Source organism: Poecilia reticulata, linkage group LG9 (genome assembly GCF_000633615.1).
Source record: "Poecilia reticulata strain Guanapo linkage group LG9, Guppy_female_1.0+MT, whole genome shotgun sequence".
NCBI lineage: Eukaryota > Metazoa > Chordata > Actinopteri > Cyprinodontiformes > Poeciliidae > Poecilia > Poecilia reticulata.
Genome location: NC_024339.1, coordinates 16,642,074 through 16,656,871, shown reverse-complemented (window position 1 = coordinate 16,656,871; position 14,798 = coordinate 16,642,074). Strand labels below are relative to the sequence as shown.

Here is a 14,798-nt window from a genome sequence, read left to right as displayed (position 1 = left end):
ACGTATACAGTTTTTAAATTTAATTTTTTTTACTGTTTCTCAACCCACTACATCTGCAGTGTGGAGAAACTCAAAGACAAAATTGATGCCATCATTTAAATATATTGAGAAATGTTTCCAGAAGTCATGAAAGGTCAACCAGCCCCCTCATCTTGTACAAATCAGATGAAATTGGTGTCAATAAATTCGACTACGTTTGTTCTGGGTTGTGCAGCAACTTCACTCAGGTTGCTCCAGGAGACTGCAGAACAAACAAACATGTATAGTGTTCTAAAAGAGGGCAAGTCAATAAATATGGGTCTCGTACAGATGCAATGTGTGAGAGCCTGTTGGGAGATGGAAACTAAGCTTCCTGCAGTTTGTGATGTGATGTCTAGAGATCGTTTTCTGAAATTGCTGACCCTAATTCACTTTCAGGACAACCTCAGTGCATCTGATGATGCAGAAAAAAAGACAAACTGTGGAAGCTCAGGCCGTGACTGCACAGGTAAGCAGGGAAGTGGAGAGGGAGGCGCTGGAGAAAGGTGGAGACTGAGCGTAGGGAGGATCAGTTTACTCCAGCAAGGTCATTTCAACATTTATGTTCAAAGACCTGCTTCAACATTTCCTCCTGAAGACACAGTCTAGCGTGAAAGCTGTAAAGTTAAATTGTTTCTGACTATCGATTCTTCTCTTTGGGATGCACAAAAGTTGGTGAGTACCAATTCGATATTTCCCTGTTATTAATATGATTGGCTTTGTGTTCACTTTAGGCTTTGGTTATACACCAAAAACTTATTCTGGGCAGATACAAGAGAAAACTTTCAAACCTGACATCCAAGGAGAAAAGCATAGCAAACTATGAAGAACTTTTACAAGTTTTTCAGTCTGTAAATTTTACGCTGTGACAGTGTTTTGTAGGTCATGAAAAGCTTGTGTAAATCCGCCTTCACACACACGTGCACACACACGCGCATATGGGGAAATATAAGCAAGTCATTCATGAAAATGCCCTCTACCTGAGCTATAAAGAGCCAACTGTGTTGTGAATAAACTGATTTTGACAACACACACCCTCTGTAAGGTGGCGGCTCTTACAGAGAGATGCTTGTTTCTGTCCCCCTTTGGCTTTGCAGCATGTCAAAGCTAAGGTCAGAGTGTTTCTCTGCATTTTATAGCAGCAAACTCAGCAGTCAGATCGCAATTAAATTGTGACTCGAGGTGAAAATAGATGTCTTCAATGCAGACCTCAGTTCACCCGGTGTGTGCTTCTTCTGTGAGCTTTAGAGAGTCATGTGGATTTTTACTTGTGGTTTCTACACATCCTCAAGTCAAACGTTCTCGCCTTTAAGGCGTCAAATTTCCAGAGTATTCAAATTCAACTTTTCTGAGAATTAAGTATATGAGAAAAACCCCAGAATGACGCAATGGTAGGAGAATTGTTTTAAATATGGAACCTGATGGATGGATGGATGGATGGATGGATGGATGGATGGATGGATGGATGGATGGAGGGCAGGCTGACTGATGGATGAACAGACGGTTGGATGGATGGATGATTAGACAGATGAACAGATAAATGGATGACAGATTGATGATTGGATGAACAGATGGATGGATGAAAACGGCTCATACGATCGTCATAAGAGCTGGAACAAGTTTTCTTCCTCCTGTCGTTTCGTCCAGTTCTCATCTTGCTGTAAAGTCACCGATCGGATCAGAACCAGCTGAACCAGTCACTGAGACCCAGTGAGCGCCATGAACCAACTGGACTTTCAGCAACTGTTTGGCTCTTTATCACAGCAGCAGGTGAACATGTTCACAGCTGTTTTCCGTCTCTTTAAGCGTTTCTAAATAACTCCAGAGACGGTCCAGCATGTTGAGACGGTGGCTGCTGGCGCTGATGGCCCGGATCAGCCTCATCATGTCGGCCTGCTGCTGCTTTCTGCTGCTCTTCTACCTGCTGGGCTGTAAACCTTCATCTCACAGCAAACACCCGTCTCTGCTGTGGCCTGGAGGGGCCACGAGTAAGGAGGGCTACTTGGCCCTGCTGCAGGAGAGAGAGGACTCTCACAGACACTACATCAGCAGTCTGACGAAGCAGATAGCGGAGCTGAAGGTAGCTCTGGAGGAGAGGACGCAGCAGCTTCAGGAGTCCCTGGAGAAGGCGAAAAGTAAAGGGATTCTGCCTCAAGGTCTGGAGAGTCTGCACAATACCCGTACAAAGTCTGACCTGAAGGTGGGACAACACCCTTCTGGATGATTTATCAATGTGAGCTGGTAAAGTAAGATGGAAATATATAAATGCTATGAATTGTGTCCTTCAGGAGTTCTTCCGCTCCCAGCTGAACCAGGCGGAGGTGAGCTCAGGTGTGGAGCTGCCCAACGAATATGCACTGATCCCTTTTGATACCTTCACCCTGCAGACGTGAGTTCAGCTGTGCAGTCAGGCCTCCATCAGTATAAAATGTGAGGCGTTTTATCATGTGACATAGCTTCCTCCAGATGAACAGAAACAAAACTGAAGTTGTCTTTGGACCAAAAGAGGAGCCATTTAGAGTCGGAGTCATTGCAGCTAGAAACCAGAGATCAGGCCAGAAATCTGGGAATAGTGATGAACTCTGACCTGAACCGGCTCGTTTCATTATTGGTGTCTGTGCTGAAATATGCCGTACAAATAAACGCGACGTGACTCTCTGGTGCTGCTCAGTGTTTACCAGCTGGAAACGGGGCTGACGAAGCATCCGGCCGAGAGACCCGCGAGGAGAGACCGCAGAGACGAGCTGATCGCCACGGTGGAGACGGCTCTGCACGTCCTGAACGGACCCCAGCAGCAAGCAGACGACACCAGGAGGAAACGCATCTACTCCCCTTCGGACTTCATACAGGGTGAAAAACTATGAATTCAAATCACTGGATGAAAACACAAGGCAACAGAAAAATCTGCAACACAAAAAGCTGTTAATTTATATGTAACCAACATGCAGTTTTTAGCTAAAAGAAGAAATATTATCAGGAAAAATTTTGTTTTCTTTTGCATGGAAACCAAATCGGACATAAACTCACTTCATAGATTTTGGATTTCCTTTAATTCACAGAGAATTAAAATCTTTAAATCTTAACATCTACAGTCAGAAAGCATCTCTAGATAGGGTATACATCTAATGTGCTAATAGTGGAGCTTATTCTGGGTTTATTGCTTTAGCATTCGAAAACATTTTAGCTCAAGTACTTTCCCTAAATTTATTTTTCTGAAAAATTCTAAACAGCTAATTAAAAACTTTGTCACTTGGGAGTTAAGGATAGAACATATTTTTTATCTTAAATGCAAAATGTATATATTTTTTTGTCATTTGGCTTAATTATTGGTCAATATACTCCAGTGAAGAATTGATTGATTATAAAATTAGTTGACGATTCTGCATCCCCTGAACCAGATTAATCAGATTAATCGTTTCGGCCGTAGTTCCTTCCACAGTACAAAACCCCGACTGTTACATGCATCAGTCTGTAAAGTTTCTTTCAGGAGTGAGTGTGTGCTTGCATTGTTGTTGTCCCTGTGTGTTTCTGTGCTGCCCTGTGAGGGTGGAAAAGGGATCGGCATAAGAACATTTAGTTTTTTGTCTCAGGTTTGAGTCGCACAGAGCGGACCAGAGGGACCGTCTATGAGCTGATGTTCAAAGGCGACGGCCCACAGAACTTCGCTCAGCTCGTCCTCTTCCGGCCGTTTGGGCCTTTGATGAAGGTGAAGAGTGACGGTGTGAACACACACAGCATCATCATCAACATCATCGTGCCGCTGTCCGGGAGAGTGGACGCCTTCAAGCAATTCATGAGCAACTTCAGGTAACATCTGGAGGTGGTCGAACAAAACTCTGTTTAGAAACTGTTGACCCTGAGATCTGCGTGGAAGCTAATTTCTATAAATGAACAAGTTAGTTAAGGAGAAAAAATGTCTAAATGGTTTAAAACCATGCAGTATAAATGTGTTCTTGTTTTGTTTTTGGTTCAGGGATGTTTGCATCCAGCAGGACGGCCGGGTTCACCTCACTGTGGTCTACTTTGGTCGAAATCAGATCGACCAGGTGAAGGCTGTGCTGGATCAGATCACCAGGTAATGCTAAGAACTAGGGCTGGAAATAATTAATATCTGAATATCAATTATTTTATTCATTATTTTGATAATTAGTCGATTTATCGGGGGGGGGAAAATTGGCACTTTCTACAGATTTTTTAATGACCCAGTACATCAAATATGCATTTTTTATTTGAGCGCTTGATCATTTGCAGCAGATGATGCATCTGCAGCTTCAACAATACTTCCAACATCAACATGTGAAAAGTTCATCCCTTTCTGCTTGTGAAGGGCTTATCTGGCTATTTTACAGATTAACCAATAAATAATTTAACAGCAAAAGGTGCTTAAGATCGTTTGTTTTTTTTAAACAAAATTTTAACCCAGTGGAGCTAAAACTATGTTGGAGTTCTGGGTAAAACAAATCTTAAATGCAAAATGGTTACATTTTTTGTACAGTTTTGGCATAATTACAGCTCTGAGTGTGTTGCTCTTTTAGAAAATGGCACATTTTTGAGTCTGTATACTCCAGTTAACGATCAATTACTAAATGAGTTATTTCAATAATTAATTAATCAATAATTATTCTGATTAATTGTTTCAGCCCTGATCTGTTTTGATGTTCAGTTTAAATTTAACGTAATGCACTAAGCTTATGTACTGCTTTATGAATCTTAACCTATTTAATCTGACAAACCCATTGAAAGCATCACCCAACGCGTACTTTTAAAAGCTCATGTGGCATTCTTTCTTATATTAATAAAAAAGATAGAAACTCATTATGAAGCTAACTGACCTTGACTAAAAATGGTTTGTTCTGGGTTTAGAAACACAACTAATTTTATTTGTAGAAGACCTGCAGAAAACCGTCTATTTGAAGGTTTTTAGTCTTTAAATGCAGGGACTCTTCCATGCTGGACTGCAGCTGAGTAATTAAGAAGCGATGGCAGAAGTCTTGTCCTGTGTCTCAGGGAGACTCGGTTCAGGAGTTTCACCCTGATCCAGATGAATGAGGAGTTTTCTCGCGGCCGAGGCCTCGACGTCGGCGCCAGGGCCTGGAGACAGCGGCGGAACGTCCTGCTCTTCTTCTGTGACGTCGACATCCACTTCACACCAGACTCCTTGACTTCCTGCCGCTTGAACGCAGAAGCTGGTGAGAACCAACCAGAAGATGTTCTGCCATGTTTGTCCTGCACACGCTCTCTTCCGAACACGTTGTTAGTTTCTCGTCAGTCGCTACCCAAGATGCTTCATTGCGTTGTTCGTTCATTTAGGTAAAAAAGTGTACTACCCTGTGCTCTTCAGCCAGTACAACCCATCCATCATCTACAGCAATCACACACACATGCCCTCCATAAAACAACAACTGGTGGGTGAAGGAGCAAAGTTTTCATTCTGATGGAGAGAATATAGATATGAAGAGGCAGATTTAAATCTGTTTCTTCTGTTTCAGGTGATAAAAAATGAAAATGGATTCTGGCGGGACTTTGGATTTGGCATGACATGCCAGTACCGATCAGATTTTATCAACGTTGGTAATGTACACCCAGATGTTCATGGATTACAGAAATATTTAGATACCCTGCAGCTCCCTTTAATAATTGCAGATAGTAATATGCTTTTCATCAATTTTCTGCCTAAATTAATTGTAAGGGAGGTAATTAAATTGTTAAAAACAACTGAAAATCTACGGTAGAAATCTGCTTTTAATTTCAGGGTTTGTTTTTCATGAAGTTAAATGAGGGAGGAGATTAGTTTATATTCTTGGCCATCTTCAGCTGCCAAGAGCTGAGAATAGATTAGAATAAAGGAAACATTTTCATAATTTTATCAAAGATTAGAAAAACAACAACCCAGTGAATGTTGTTTTTAGATTTTCTGTCTTCAGCTTCTTATAATAATAATAAAAAAAATACTTCAAAAATTTACCCTTTAAACTAATTTAAATAATTAACTGATCTTACTGTACAGTTTGTTAACCAGGATCAGTTTGAATGTATGTATGATTGAATGGAAATAAATTATTTCTTTGTAACTTGAGACATTTGTTGTGAATTGGCAAAATATAAATACCGTAAACTAAATTGAACTGAACTACAACAAAATGCAAAGAGGACAAAACCTTTGAATGACCTGTCAACTTTAATATCTTAAAAATTATTATTATGGTTACACAAAAACTTTAGTATCACAATCAAAACAACAAATGCCATTTTTGTTAAAAATAATTGAGTCAAAACTGTATATAACCGCTTTCTAGACAAAAATGTATATAATTTCTGCTGTATATTTGCTATATATTATTTTGCTATCTATTCATTCAAACTCTAAACATATTGGATTGTAAGGTCAGGTAGAAACTACATATTGACACCTTTTTATTTGAGTATTTTTACATCATTCAGTACATTTTCTGCTCTGGAAGAGACCGGTAGCTATTGTTTGAGGATCTCCGGGCTTATATTTAATTTAATAATGTATCAAATTGTTCTAATCTCGCTGACAGGTGGCTTTGACCGCAGCATCAGAGGCTGGGGGCTGGAAGACGTCCACCTGTACAGGAAGTACCTCCACAGCAAGCTGATGGTGGTTCGAGCTCCGTCCAGAGGCCTCTTCCACCTGTGGCACGAGAAGAGCTGTGCAGATGAGCTTCCTCCAGACAAATACAAGATGTGCATGCAAACCAAAGCCATGAGTGAGGCCTCTCACGGCCAGCTGGGGGCGCTCTTCTTCAAACAGGAGATAGAGCTCCACCTAAACTCCCACAAACAGAGCAAAGAGATCTGATGTGGACGTCCACACAGCACAAAGTTCCACGCTTTTATTTTGGTAACATTCTGCATGGCGTATCTATAGCAACAGAACAACAGAGCTACCGGAGAAGCTTAACTGCAAAGAAAGAAAAAGGTTAATGGCAAGAAAAACGCATAAAAGACAACTTAAATTTAAGCTTCTGTCAGTAAGGGAACAAGGTAACGGCGATTGAAGTTTAAGTTTTTTTTATTTTGTGACTGCTTAATTAATGATTCATGAAAAGAATTGTATCAATGTAACAAGCTATGCTTCACTAATGGTAAAAAAAAAACAAACTATTGTGATTTTTATCTCTCTTACAGGGGTTGATGACAAGGATGGTTTAAATAAATAATAATTTTACCGTCAGTTCCGGCCTTCTCTAAGTTGACTGAATGCACAGATACATGTGTGTAATGCATGCAGTCTAACTCCGCCACTGACAACCTGTAAAACTGCAAATTCAAAATAAGAAACCACACAACCATTAATTTCTACACAGCTAACCACAAACGTAAATGTCCAAATTAACTGTACACTCACTAAATTATATCACAGTGTCATAACTTCGATGTTGTCCCCTGAAAAATTTAATACAATACTTCTAAAAACGTGAAGATATCGTTTATACACTTCATGGTTTAAATATATATAAAATATTTTATTTTTGTATTTAAAAGAGAGAAATATTCAGTTTAATACAATGCCAAGCATGGGGAAAAAAAAAAAAAAAATTAAAGCCGCAAGTGGCGTTGGAGGCCCTCGCAGCTCAGCGCCGCTCCGGCCTATTTGCCACCGCGGGGGTTCCTGCACCACTACACTCTCGCCACCGCTGACGCTCTGACGCAGTTCCCCCAGCCATACGCAAACGTATGGTGGCGGCATGACCTGTGACTTGGCCGCGCCGCCATGGCCACACCCTCCACTGGAAACTCTTGGCGCTTTAAAGCAAGTGAGACCAACTTGTTATCAGTCATCTGACACCAGATCATCTTGATTAGGTCAAGAGAGCCAGAATTGTATCTTTCCAAGTAAACAAAAGTCACTTCCTGTTCTGAGGGGGCGGGGCTTTGGTGAGGTCAGACTATGACGACATAGGATCGTCAGGCATCAAACCAGGATCCCTCATACCAAGTTTGGTGCCAATTGACCTATGTGAAAGTTGTAGCGGTTGGTTTTCTGTGGCCAGTACGCCAACTTCGGCGCCCCGGAACGCCCCCTCAACATGTACAAAAACTCACCGTTTTGATAACTTAATGGCACACCCCTTAACTGTATCCTGACCAAAAATGAAGCCGATAGGTAAAAATCCCTAGGAGTTTGTTAAAAGTTCGACGTGAGTAAAATGGAAAAATGGCCAAAACTTGACCTTTGATCCAAAATGGCCGCCTCCCTGAGCATTTTAGGGGGTACCTCCATGAGACTTTTTTTTTTCTTGATTTGGAGAGATCTACCTACATACCAAATTTCAGATCTCTATGACCTACAGTTTCCCCCAACTCACTTTAGGGGAAGTTTGGTGAGTTTTTGAATATGATAAAGCCCCCAAACAGCCCCGCGAAGTGACGGAAAAATAATATAAACAACAAGAATAAGAAATCCTGCGATTACAATAGGCCTTCGCAGCGCTTGGCTGCTCGGGCCTAATAAGCAAACACAACACTCAGGTTATTTTTTTGGTTAGGTTTATTTAAAAAACGTCAAATATACAGTTGATGTATATATATATTTATATATTTAATATAATTTAAATGCTCATAACTGAAAGGGATGCCGACCCAATAGAAGGTGTGAGAAGCTGCTGTGGACATTGATGCGTTGATGTGAAATGTTTACAGTGCGAAGTTAACAGACAGGATGAACAGTATTCAGAACACATTACATTCATCAACTGGATGAAATCAGCAATACGACGGGGAGGGGAGGCGATCAGGGCGAAAGACGCCTTGATAACACTTTAAGCTAGTATAGAAGTATATAAAAATAAACTCGAATCTGGCAGCTGTGGTTGCTATGCAGCAGGTTTTCTGTTTGAATTTGACTGGTTTTGGTCTATAAGCGGATATATAAGCACCTAATTCTTCCATTCAGCACGGTGTGAAGCATCTTTCATTTATTGCACGGCACGATCACACCCTGAGCTCTGGAGGAGGGGAAAAAGCAACAGCAGCTTTCTGGCAAAGGCACAGTCACTCTCCCAGGAATAATAATAATTAAAAAAAAGACATTAACTAAGAAGAGCGAGAGAGGATATGAGACTGGTGCTCAGAATAGTTTTCTTCTTTTTATTTTTTGCTTTTACCGTTGCTCTGCTTTAGCAGAAATGAAACAGAGGTGGCGAAGGAATCTGTTCAGACACATAAAGGCAGGAAGACCAACCGTACGTTTGCCAAAAACATCCTTGTTTTTGTTCCCCTTAAAAGATGTCAGTCTAGATCACAATAACACAGGACGCAACAACCATTAAGTAAACCAACAAATGTTAACTTTGGTAGAAAAAAATAACAATGAAAGAAAAAAAAACTGGTTTATTACTACAAAAACTATCAAAACCAAGAGGGAAAACGAAACGGGGAGCTGCGGAGAAAGAGACACACCAAACTTTAGGCGCAAGTTTACTGCGAGCAAATGTAAAATAATCTGCTGAAGTTAGTGTTAAAGCAAAGTTAGAAGACTTCCCAAACTCATCCCGCTGCGAGCGGATGTGAAAGTTACAGATCATCTTTGACTTCTCTAAAGTTTGGGATGGAGAATGATGGAGAACTCGGGGTTTTGGTTAAAGGCTTCATTCACTAAAAAGCACACCTGAGTTGCTTATTGTGGTCAAAATGATGGTTTCAAACCTTTTATAAAGGCACCTTTGATTATTAACGTTAGTGGTTCTGCAACATCTCACGCCACATTTAAACACCCTTCGAAACTGTGTTTACAAAACCTTCCTTTTAAAAATATATAATCATCGATTAGAAAATACATCTAGTGTAAAAAAAAAAAAAACAACAAAAAAAATGATGTTTTGCAGCCCTTTTGGTTTCAGCTGCTGTGGTGAAGTGAGAGAAAATACAAAGAATTAATGCTATAAGTGTTAAAAGAAGAAGTAAAGCTAAGACACATAATGCTGCTACCAGAATGGAGAAAGGTGCCTGAAACTGGGGAGGGGAAATGTGGTTGTAGCAGCTGAGCTGCGTCACCGAAAACCAAACGTCTCTGTTAGAAAGAGGACAAATCATGTAGACTCTTGATTCAGTCCAATCATTGCTTCTGTCTGGACGTGCTGCGGAGTATTCCCTCACCGTACGCCACAAAAACAAGAAACTGGAGGCACCTTCTTCACGGATCATTGAGACAGTTATCTCGTCTTTAAGGGACGAGAAAACTGTCCTACATCCGTCTCCATGACGACCTTAAAGTGATGCTGCTTCACGTTTCCGGAGCAGGAATCTGGATCCTGCTGCTCTCTACGCCCTCCATGCCAACTCTAATTTAATAATTACATAGAAATTAGTATCAGTTTAATAAACATGTCATAATTTATACAGTGCTCCAAACCAATTTTTCATACTAGACAGAAATAGTCCAGGTAAAATCAACTTCTTTATGGAAAAAGTAGTAAAGTCAAATACTCTTTCCATTAAAAAAAACAAAAAAAAAAGCATTAAAAGATGTAGTTATAAAATTATGATTTTGTTTTCCAGCTTTCCAAACCAGTAGAGCCTGGCAGACGACACGAAGTAGGCTAAAGTATTTTTAAGAAAGCAACACATCCCCCGCTCCAATCTGAAGAGATTAGGATTGGGGTGGATGACGATGCAAAGCCATTTCTAATGTTAAATCTAGTTTAAAATACCAATTCTGTAATCATATGTCTGTTTTAACATGTTAATTTACAAGTTGCTAGTATAAATAATGAGGAGTCTGTAATGGAGGTGTAGAGAGAAAAATATCCTAAATGCTGTTCTTATATCTTTTTATCTGATTTTATCTTTATCCTCAAGGAAGGACCAATCAGAATCGGCTAACATCTGTGCCAGCAGGCTGAAGGAATCAGCAAATTACAGATAATTAAAAAGGCTCTTATTTCCCTTTATTCAACTCTGGAAAACAGTGAAACGTCTCACCACTAATGCGCAAGAGATATTTATTGGACAGATGAGATTAAACTGATTAAGTGATTTCTAGAAGAATCAAACAGCTTTCCATCAGAAATGATAAATTCTCAGGTTTCTGCAGCAGGATGTCGGGCCAACTACATCCTTTTAGAAAATGTTAACGTTTTCTAAACCTCAGGTTTCTGGCTGTAGGTCTGTAAAACTGTCACTCCAGTTTGTTTGATTTTGTGGCATTTTCATTTTAATTTATCATCATTTTGTTGACATAATTTCTTTACGGTTCGCTTTGCTCATCTCACATCCAGACTCGGATCACAAACTCCGCTCCAGCTGACGTAAAAATCCTGAATCCCGTTTCTTTTTTTTTTAACAGCGATCTAGTTTCTAGAACTACCTCTTTTCTCCTTTTTAGTTTTTTAAAAAAGTTTTTCTATAAAAGATTGCGTGTATAGAAAACATACACAAAGTGTACAAAGTGCACTGAAAGTGATGCGCACTTAAATGCTTAATAATGCACAAAGAGGAAGAGCAGAATTTGATCCCACGAGGAGAAGGAGCGCAGCTTCGTTTGTGTCGAAAGGTGGAGGTTTTCCTCCGCTTTGGGAACTTTGTGAGGAAAGTCCATGCCCTAAGTTTTCCCAAAAGGAGCGCACAGTGATTTCCCATCATTTCAGAAATAACATCAAGTGTACTAACAAGAAAATCACAATAGGTGTTAATAAACTTTCTCTCTTTCGTCGATCGAAAACAAGATTAATCATCGTCGTCAACACTCTTATTAAAGTCCAAAAATACATTCACTGTGGACACTGGAGGTTCTGAGGGTGAGGCAAACTTGTTTTTGTTTTGTTTTGTTTTTTGCGTATTTTGCATTTGTCCGTCTTGTTCGGATTCGTTCCCTCGTGTTCGTCGGCCTCGTTTTCATCCCGATGAAGGCGACGCCCTTCATCCGAGCGATCGTCGCGACCGCGTCTTCACAGCCGGCCGAGCGGAGGGTCAGAGCAACATGTACTGGTTGTCTATCGCCCGCTTGCGACCGCGGTCGGGCTCCAGTTCGTAGTCCGAGTCCCGCTGGGGGATGATGGGAGCGCGAGGGTTGGGGTTGCGCAGCAGGGGCCGCCTCCCCACCGACTCGCTCCGGAGCAGGTGGGCGGGCGCCGACGGCGCGGGATCAGCGGTCGGGACAGCGCGGCCGAACTGGGAGAAGGAGCCAGGGCTGGAGGTGGAGGTGGTGCTGGTGGGGGACGGGGAGAAGGCAGGGGGCTGGCTGGAGCTGCGGGCCAGGCTGCAGCGGGCCAAGCTGGGCTCGGAGCTCCACCGATGGAGGGAGAAGGGGACGAGGAGCGCGCCGGAGAGCTGGCCTGAGGAGCAGAGACAGGAAACGAGCCGAGGAGTCAACACATCGCACCGCTCATCGTTTATTGTGATGGTAAATTCAAATTCATGTAAAAAAAAAAAAAAAAAAAAACTGTCCGAATCATCAGGATTGTTATTTTTTACCATCATTACGAATGTTTGCCAGGAACAGTGTTTGTGTTGATGAGGTCATAATTGTTTACTCCGTCGTGACGGAGCAAACGCAGAGCTACGTAAACAAGGTGAAAATACTTTTTGTTGCCATTCTGTCGCTAAAGGAAGGCTACGTTATTGAATTTTAGACAATAAAACGCCTATTTTTTATTTTTAAATTATTAATTTGTATTTTTTAAAATCTATTTCAAATATTGTATATAAATGTTTAGTTGAAAAATTCTGAATAATTGATAGACTAATCGATTACTAAAATAATTGGTTCATGTTTTGTATTTTAACTTTAACTTTTTCATTTTGACACATTGCAACCACAAACTTGAATGCATTTTACTTGGATTCTATGAATTAGTTCTCCGTTATTTCTCTAGAGATTTAGGGCCATATGGAATCAGGTTGATTATTTCACAAATTCAACTCATTTAAAATTTTCTACACTTTATTTTAACCATAATTATTAACCCTACAGGAATGCTACGTTACTATATTTTAGACATTAAAATGTTTATTTTCTTAATTAAATTCCATTTTAAAATGTTTATTTGCATCTTTTAATGTATTTCTATTATTGCATAAAAAGGCTTACGGGGTTAAAATGAAAAACCAATTTCTTTTATCCAACTAATTGATGATTATTGATGCAATTATCATCAATTAGTTGGATAATAATCAATTATGACTACTGATTATTATAATAACTGTTAGTTGCGGCCCGTGCCCCGTGTTTGATAGATCTTAAATAAAGTCATTATTGTCCCAGTAAGAGGCTCACCCTGTGAGGGGGGCGTGGAGCCGGCCAGGACGAAGCTGGACAGTGTGACGGCTCCGGCTGCTCCGCACTCCAGCGGGATGGGGTAGAGGCGGAAGTGGCTGAGCATGTCCATGACGGAGGGGAAGCGCAGGTGCTGCACCCTGCACTGACCCCATTCGTTCAGAGAGAGGCGCAGGTGCTGCAAGAGGAAAAACGGAAAAACAACCAAACTCTTATTTAAAACATAAAGAAGAAGAAGCAGCAGCTCATTGTGCCTCCAGCTGCCGACGTTCAGCCGTGTTCACCTTTGCTTTTCCCTGGTAGTTAAACGTGAGGACGAAGTCTCCCCTCCGCGTCTCGCTCTGCCGGACCAGAAACACGCCGTGGCCCTCGGGTCCGGAGCTCTGGACCAGGTGGGCCGCCTTGACCCGAGAGATGGGCCCGTGAAACCAGGGGAAAGAAACCAGGAAGTCATCGGCCTTCTGGATGACCTGCTCAGGGAGGGCGAAGGTGACGGGGCCTGGAGAGACAAAACAAATTAACCAAATTCATGACCAATTTCTATTTTTTTAAACCTCAGAAAAGGAAGGAACAACACCCAGATTATCGGAGGAGCATCGTGCTGCTACTTACTCTGACGTCCTGAGTCTGAGCTCCTCCTCTGATTGGCTGGAGCAGAGCTGTCAGCTGAGGACACGGGGGACTCCAGATCCACACTGCCTGACCTGAAGGGGGCGACACCACCATTCAGAACCACTTCTCACATCTAGTTTCAACTAATTGTTACTTTGAAAAGTGTTAAACAACTGTGGAAGTGAAGCAGCTGCAGTGTATTGTAAGCCTGGCGGGCCACCAGGCTTTACTTGTGCCCCCACCAGGCTTAGCACTGGTAATGTATTTATTTATTTGTTTTTTTAATTATCGCCTTTTTTAAAATACTTTATAGCAGGTGTTTAGGTATTAATCTTCAAGTCTTCAAAAAATGCAGAACTATCAAATGAATGATATTTTCAAATTCTCAACAGCATGGCGGGCGGCTGGATCAATTTAAGAAGATGTGTAAAAAGCGTTCATCTGCATCCGCTCCATTTGCTGATGGGTCAAATTTGTACTATTTTTAATCTGCAGTCGAGGCCACACAATGCCGCAATTGGGTCTGGGGTCACGCTGTGCACACCCCTGCTGGTTTAGGGTATCCTGTTCAGGTACAATACGTAAAAAACGATCAGAGAAAAACCTTTAAAACTATGAATCAAGATCGCTTTAAAAGATCACAACAAAACCTGGACTCTTGGAGGCAAAATGGAAAGAAATGACAAGTGGTTTAAAACGTCTGCACAGTACTGCATGTGTATGTGTGTGATGGTGTGTGTGTGTGTGTGTGTGGAGCTTGGTGAATGTGGAGGAAACAGCAGGCGGCTGAAGAAACACAAAGACACCGAGCACAGACAGGAAGTTGGTCCAGTTGAGATCTGAACTGAAACCCGCTGTTCTTCTGTTTCACTGCTCACACACGCACACACACGCACTGCACACACTGCGTTGTGTGTGTGTAACTGCA

At 41.4% G+C, this 14,798-nt stretch overlaps 2 protein-coding genes across 3 annotated transcripts in view; one reads left to right on the top strand and one right to left on the bottom strand.

The window, feature by feature from the left end:
• Positions 1 to 1,505: 1,505 nt before the first annotated feature.
• LOC103470100 (chondroitin sulfate N-acetylgalactosaminyltransferase 1-like) lies at positions 1,506 to 7,216 on the top strand. 2 transcript variants are annotated; one of them, XM_008418262.2, is made up of 9 exons: positions 1,508 to 2,218; positions 2,307 to 2,407; positions 2,690 to 2,868; positions 3,609 to 3,825; positions 3,992 to 4,093; positions 5,026 to 5,207; positions 5,329 to 5,423; positions 5,508 to 5,589; positions 6,561 to 7,216. In XM_008418262.2, the coding sequence occupies exons 1-9, from the start codon at positions 1,856 to 1,858 to the stop codon at positions 6,839 to 6,841; spliced, it is 1,602 nt and encodes a 533-aa protein (XP_008416484.1). In that variant the 5' UTR covers positions 1,508 to 1,855; the 3' UTR covers positions 6,842 to 7,216. The 2 variants fall into 2 exon arrangements, with proteins under 2 accessions (XP_008416485.1, XP_008416484.1); XM_008418263.2 differs by lacking the exons at positions 5,329 to 5,423; positions 5,508 to 5,589 and having other exon boundaries at positions 1,506 to 2,218.
• A 1,907-nt stretch (positions 7,217 to 9,123) lies between these two features.
• The window catches only part of sh2b3 (SH2B adaptor protein 3), a 57,580-nt gene continuing 51,905 nt past the window's right edge, over positions 9,124 to 14,798 (bottom strand). Inside the window, exons 5-8 of the mRNA XM_008418261.2 lie at positions 13,871 to 13,962; positions 13,543 to 13,757; positions 13,259 to 13,436; positions 9,124 to 12,317 (exon numbers count right to left, since the gene is read on the bottom strand). Coding sequence (XP_008416483.1) covers positions 11,953 to 12,317; positions 13,259 to 13,436; positions 13,543 to 13,757; positions 13,871 to 13,962 — 850 coding nt within the window. The 3' untranslated portion in view covers positions 9,124 to 11,952. The remainder of the gene's footprint in view (positions 12,318 to 13,258; positions 13,437 to 13,542; positions 13,758 to 13,870; positions 13,963 to 14,798) is intronic.

Coding starts and splice junctions, on each gene's coding strand:
- LOC103470100 (XM_008418262.2), top strand. CDS start 1,856: ATGTTGAGACGGTGGCTGCTGGCGCTGATGGCCCGGATCAGCCTCATC. Junction 3,826..3,991: donor CAATTCATGAGCAACTTCAG/GTAACATCTGGA, acceptor TTTTTGGTTCAG/GGATGTTTGCATCCAGCAGG. Junction 5,208..5,328: donor CCGCTTGAACGCAGAAGCTG/GTGAGAACCAAC, acceptor TCGTTCATTTAG/GTAAAAAAGTGTACTACCCT.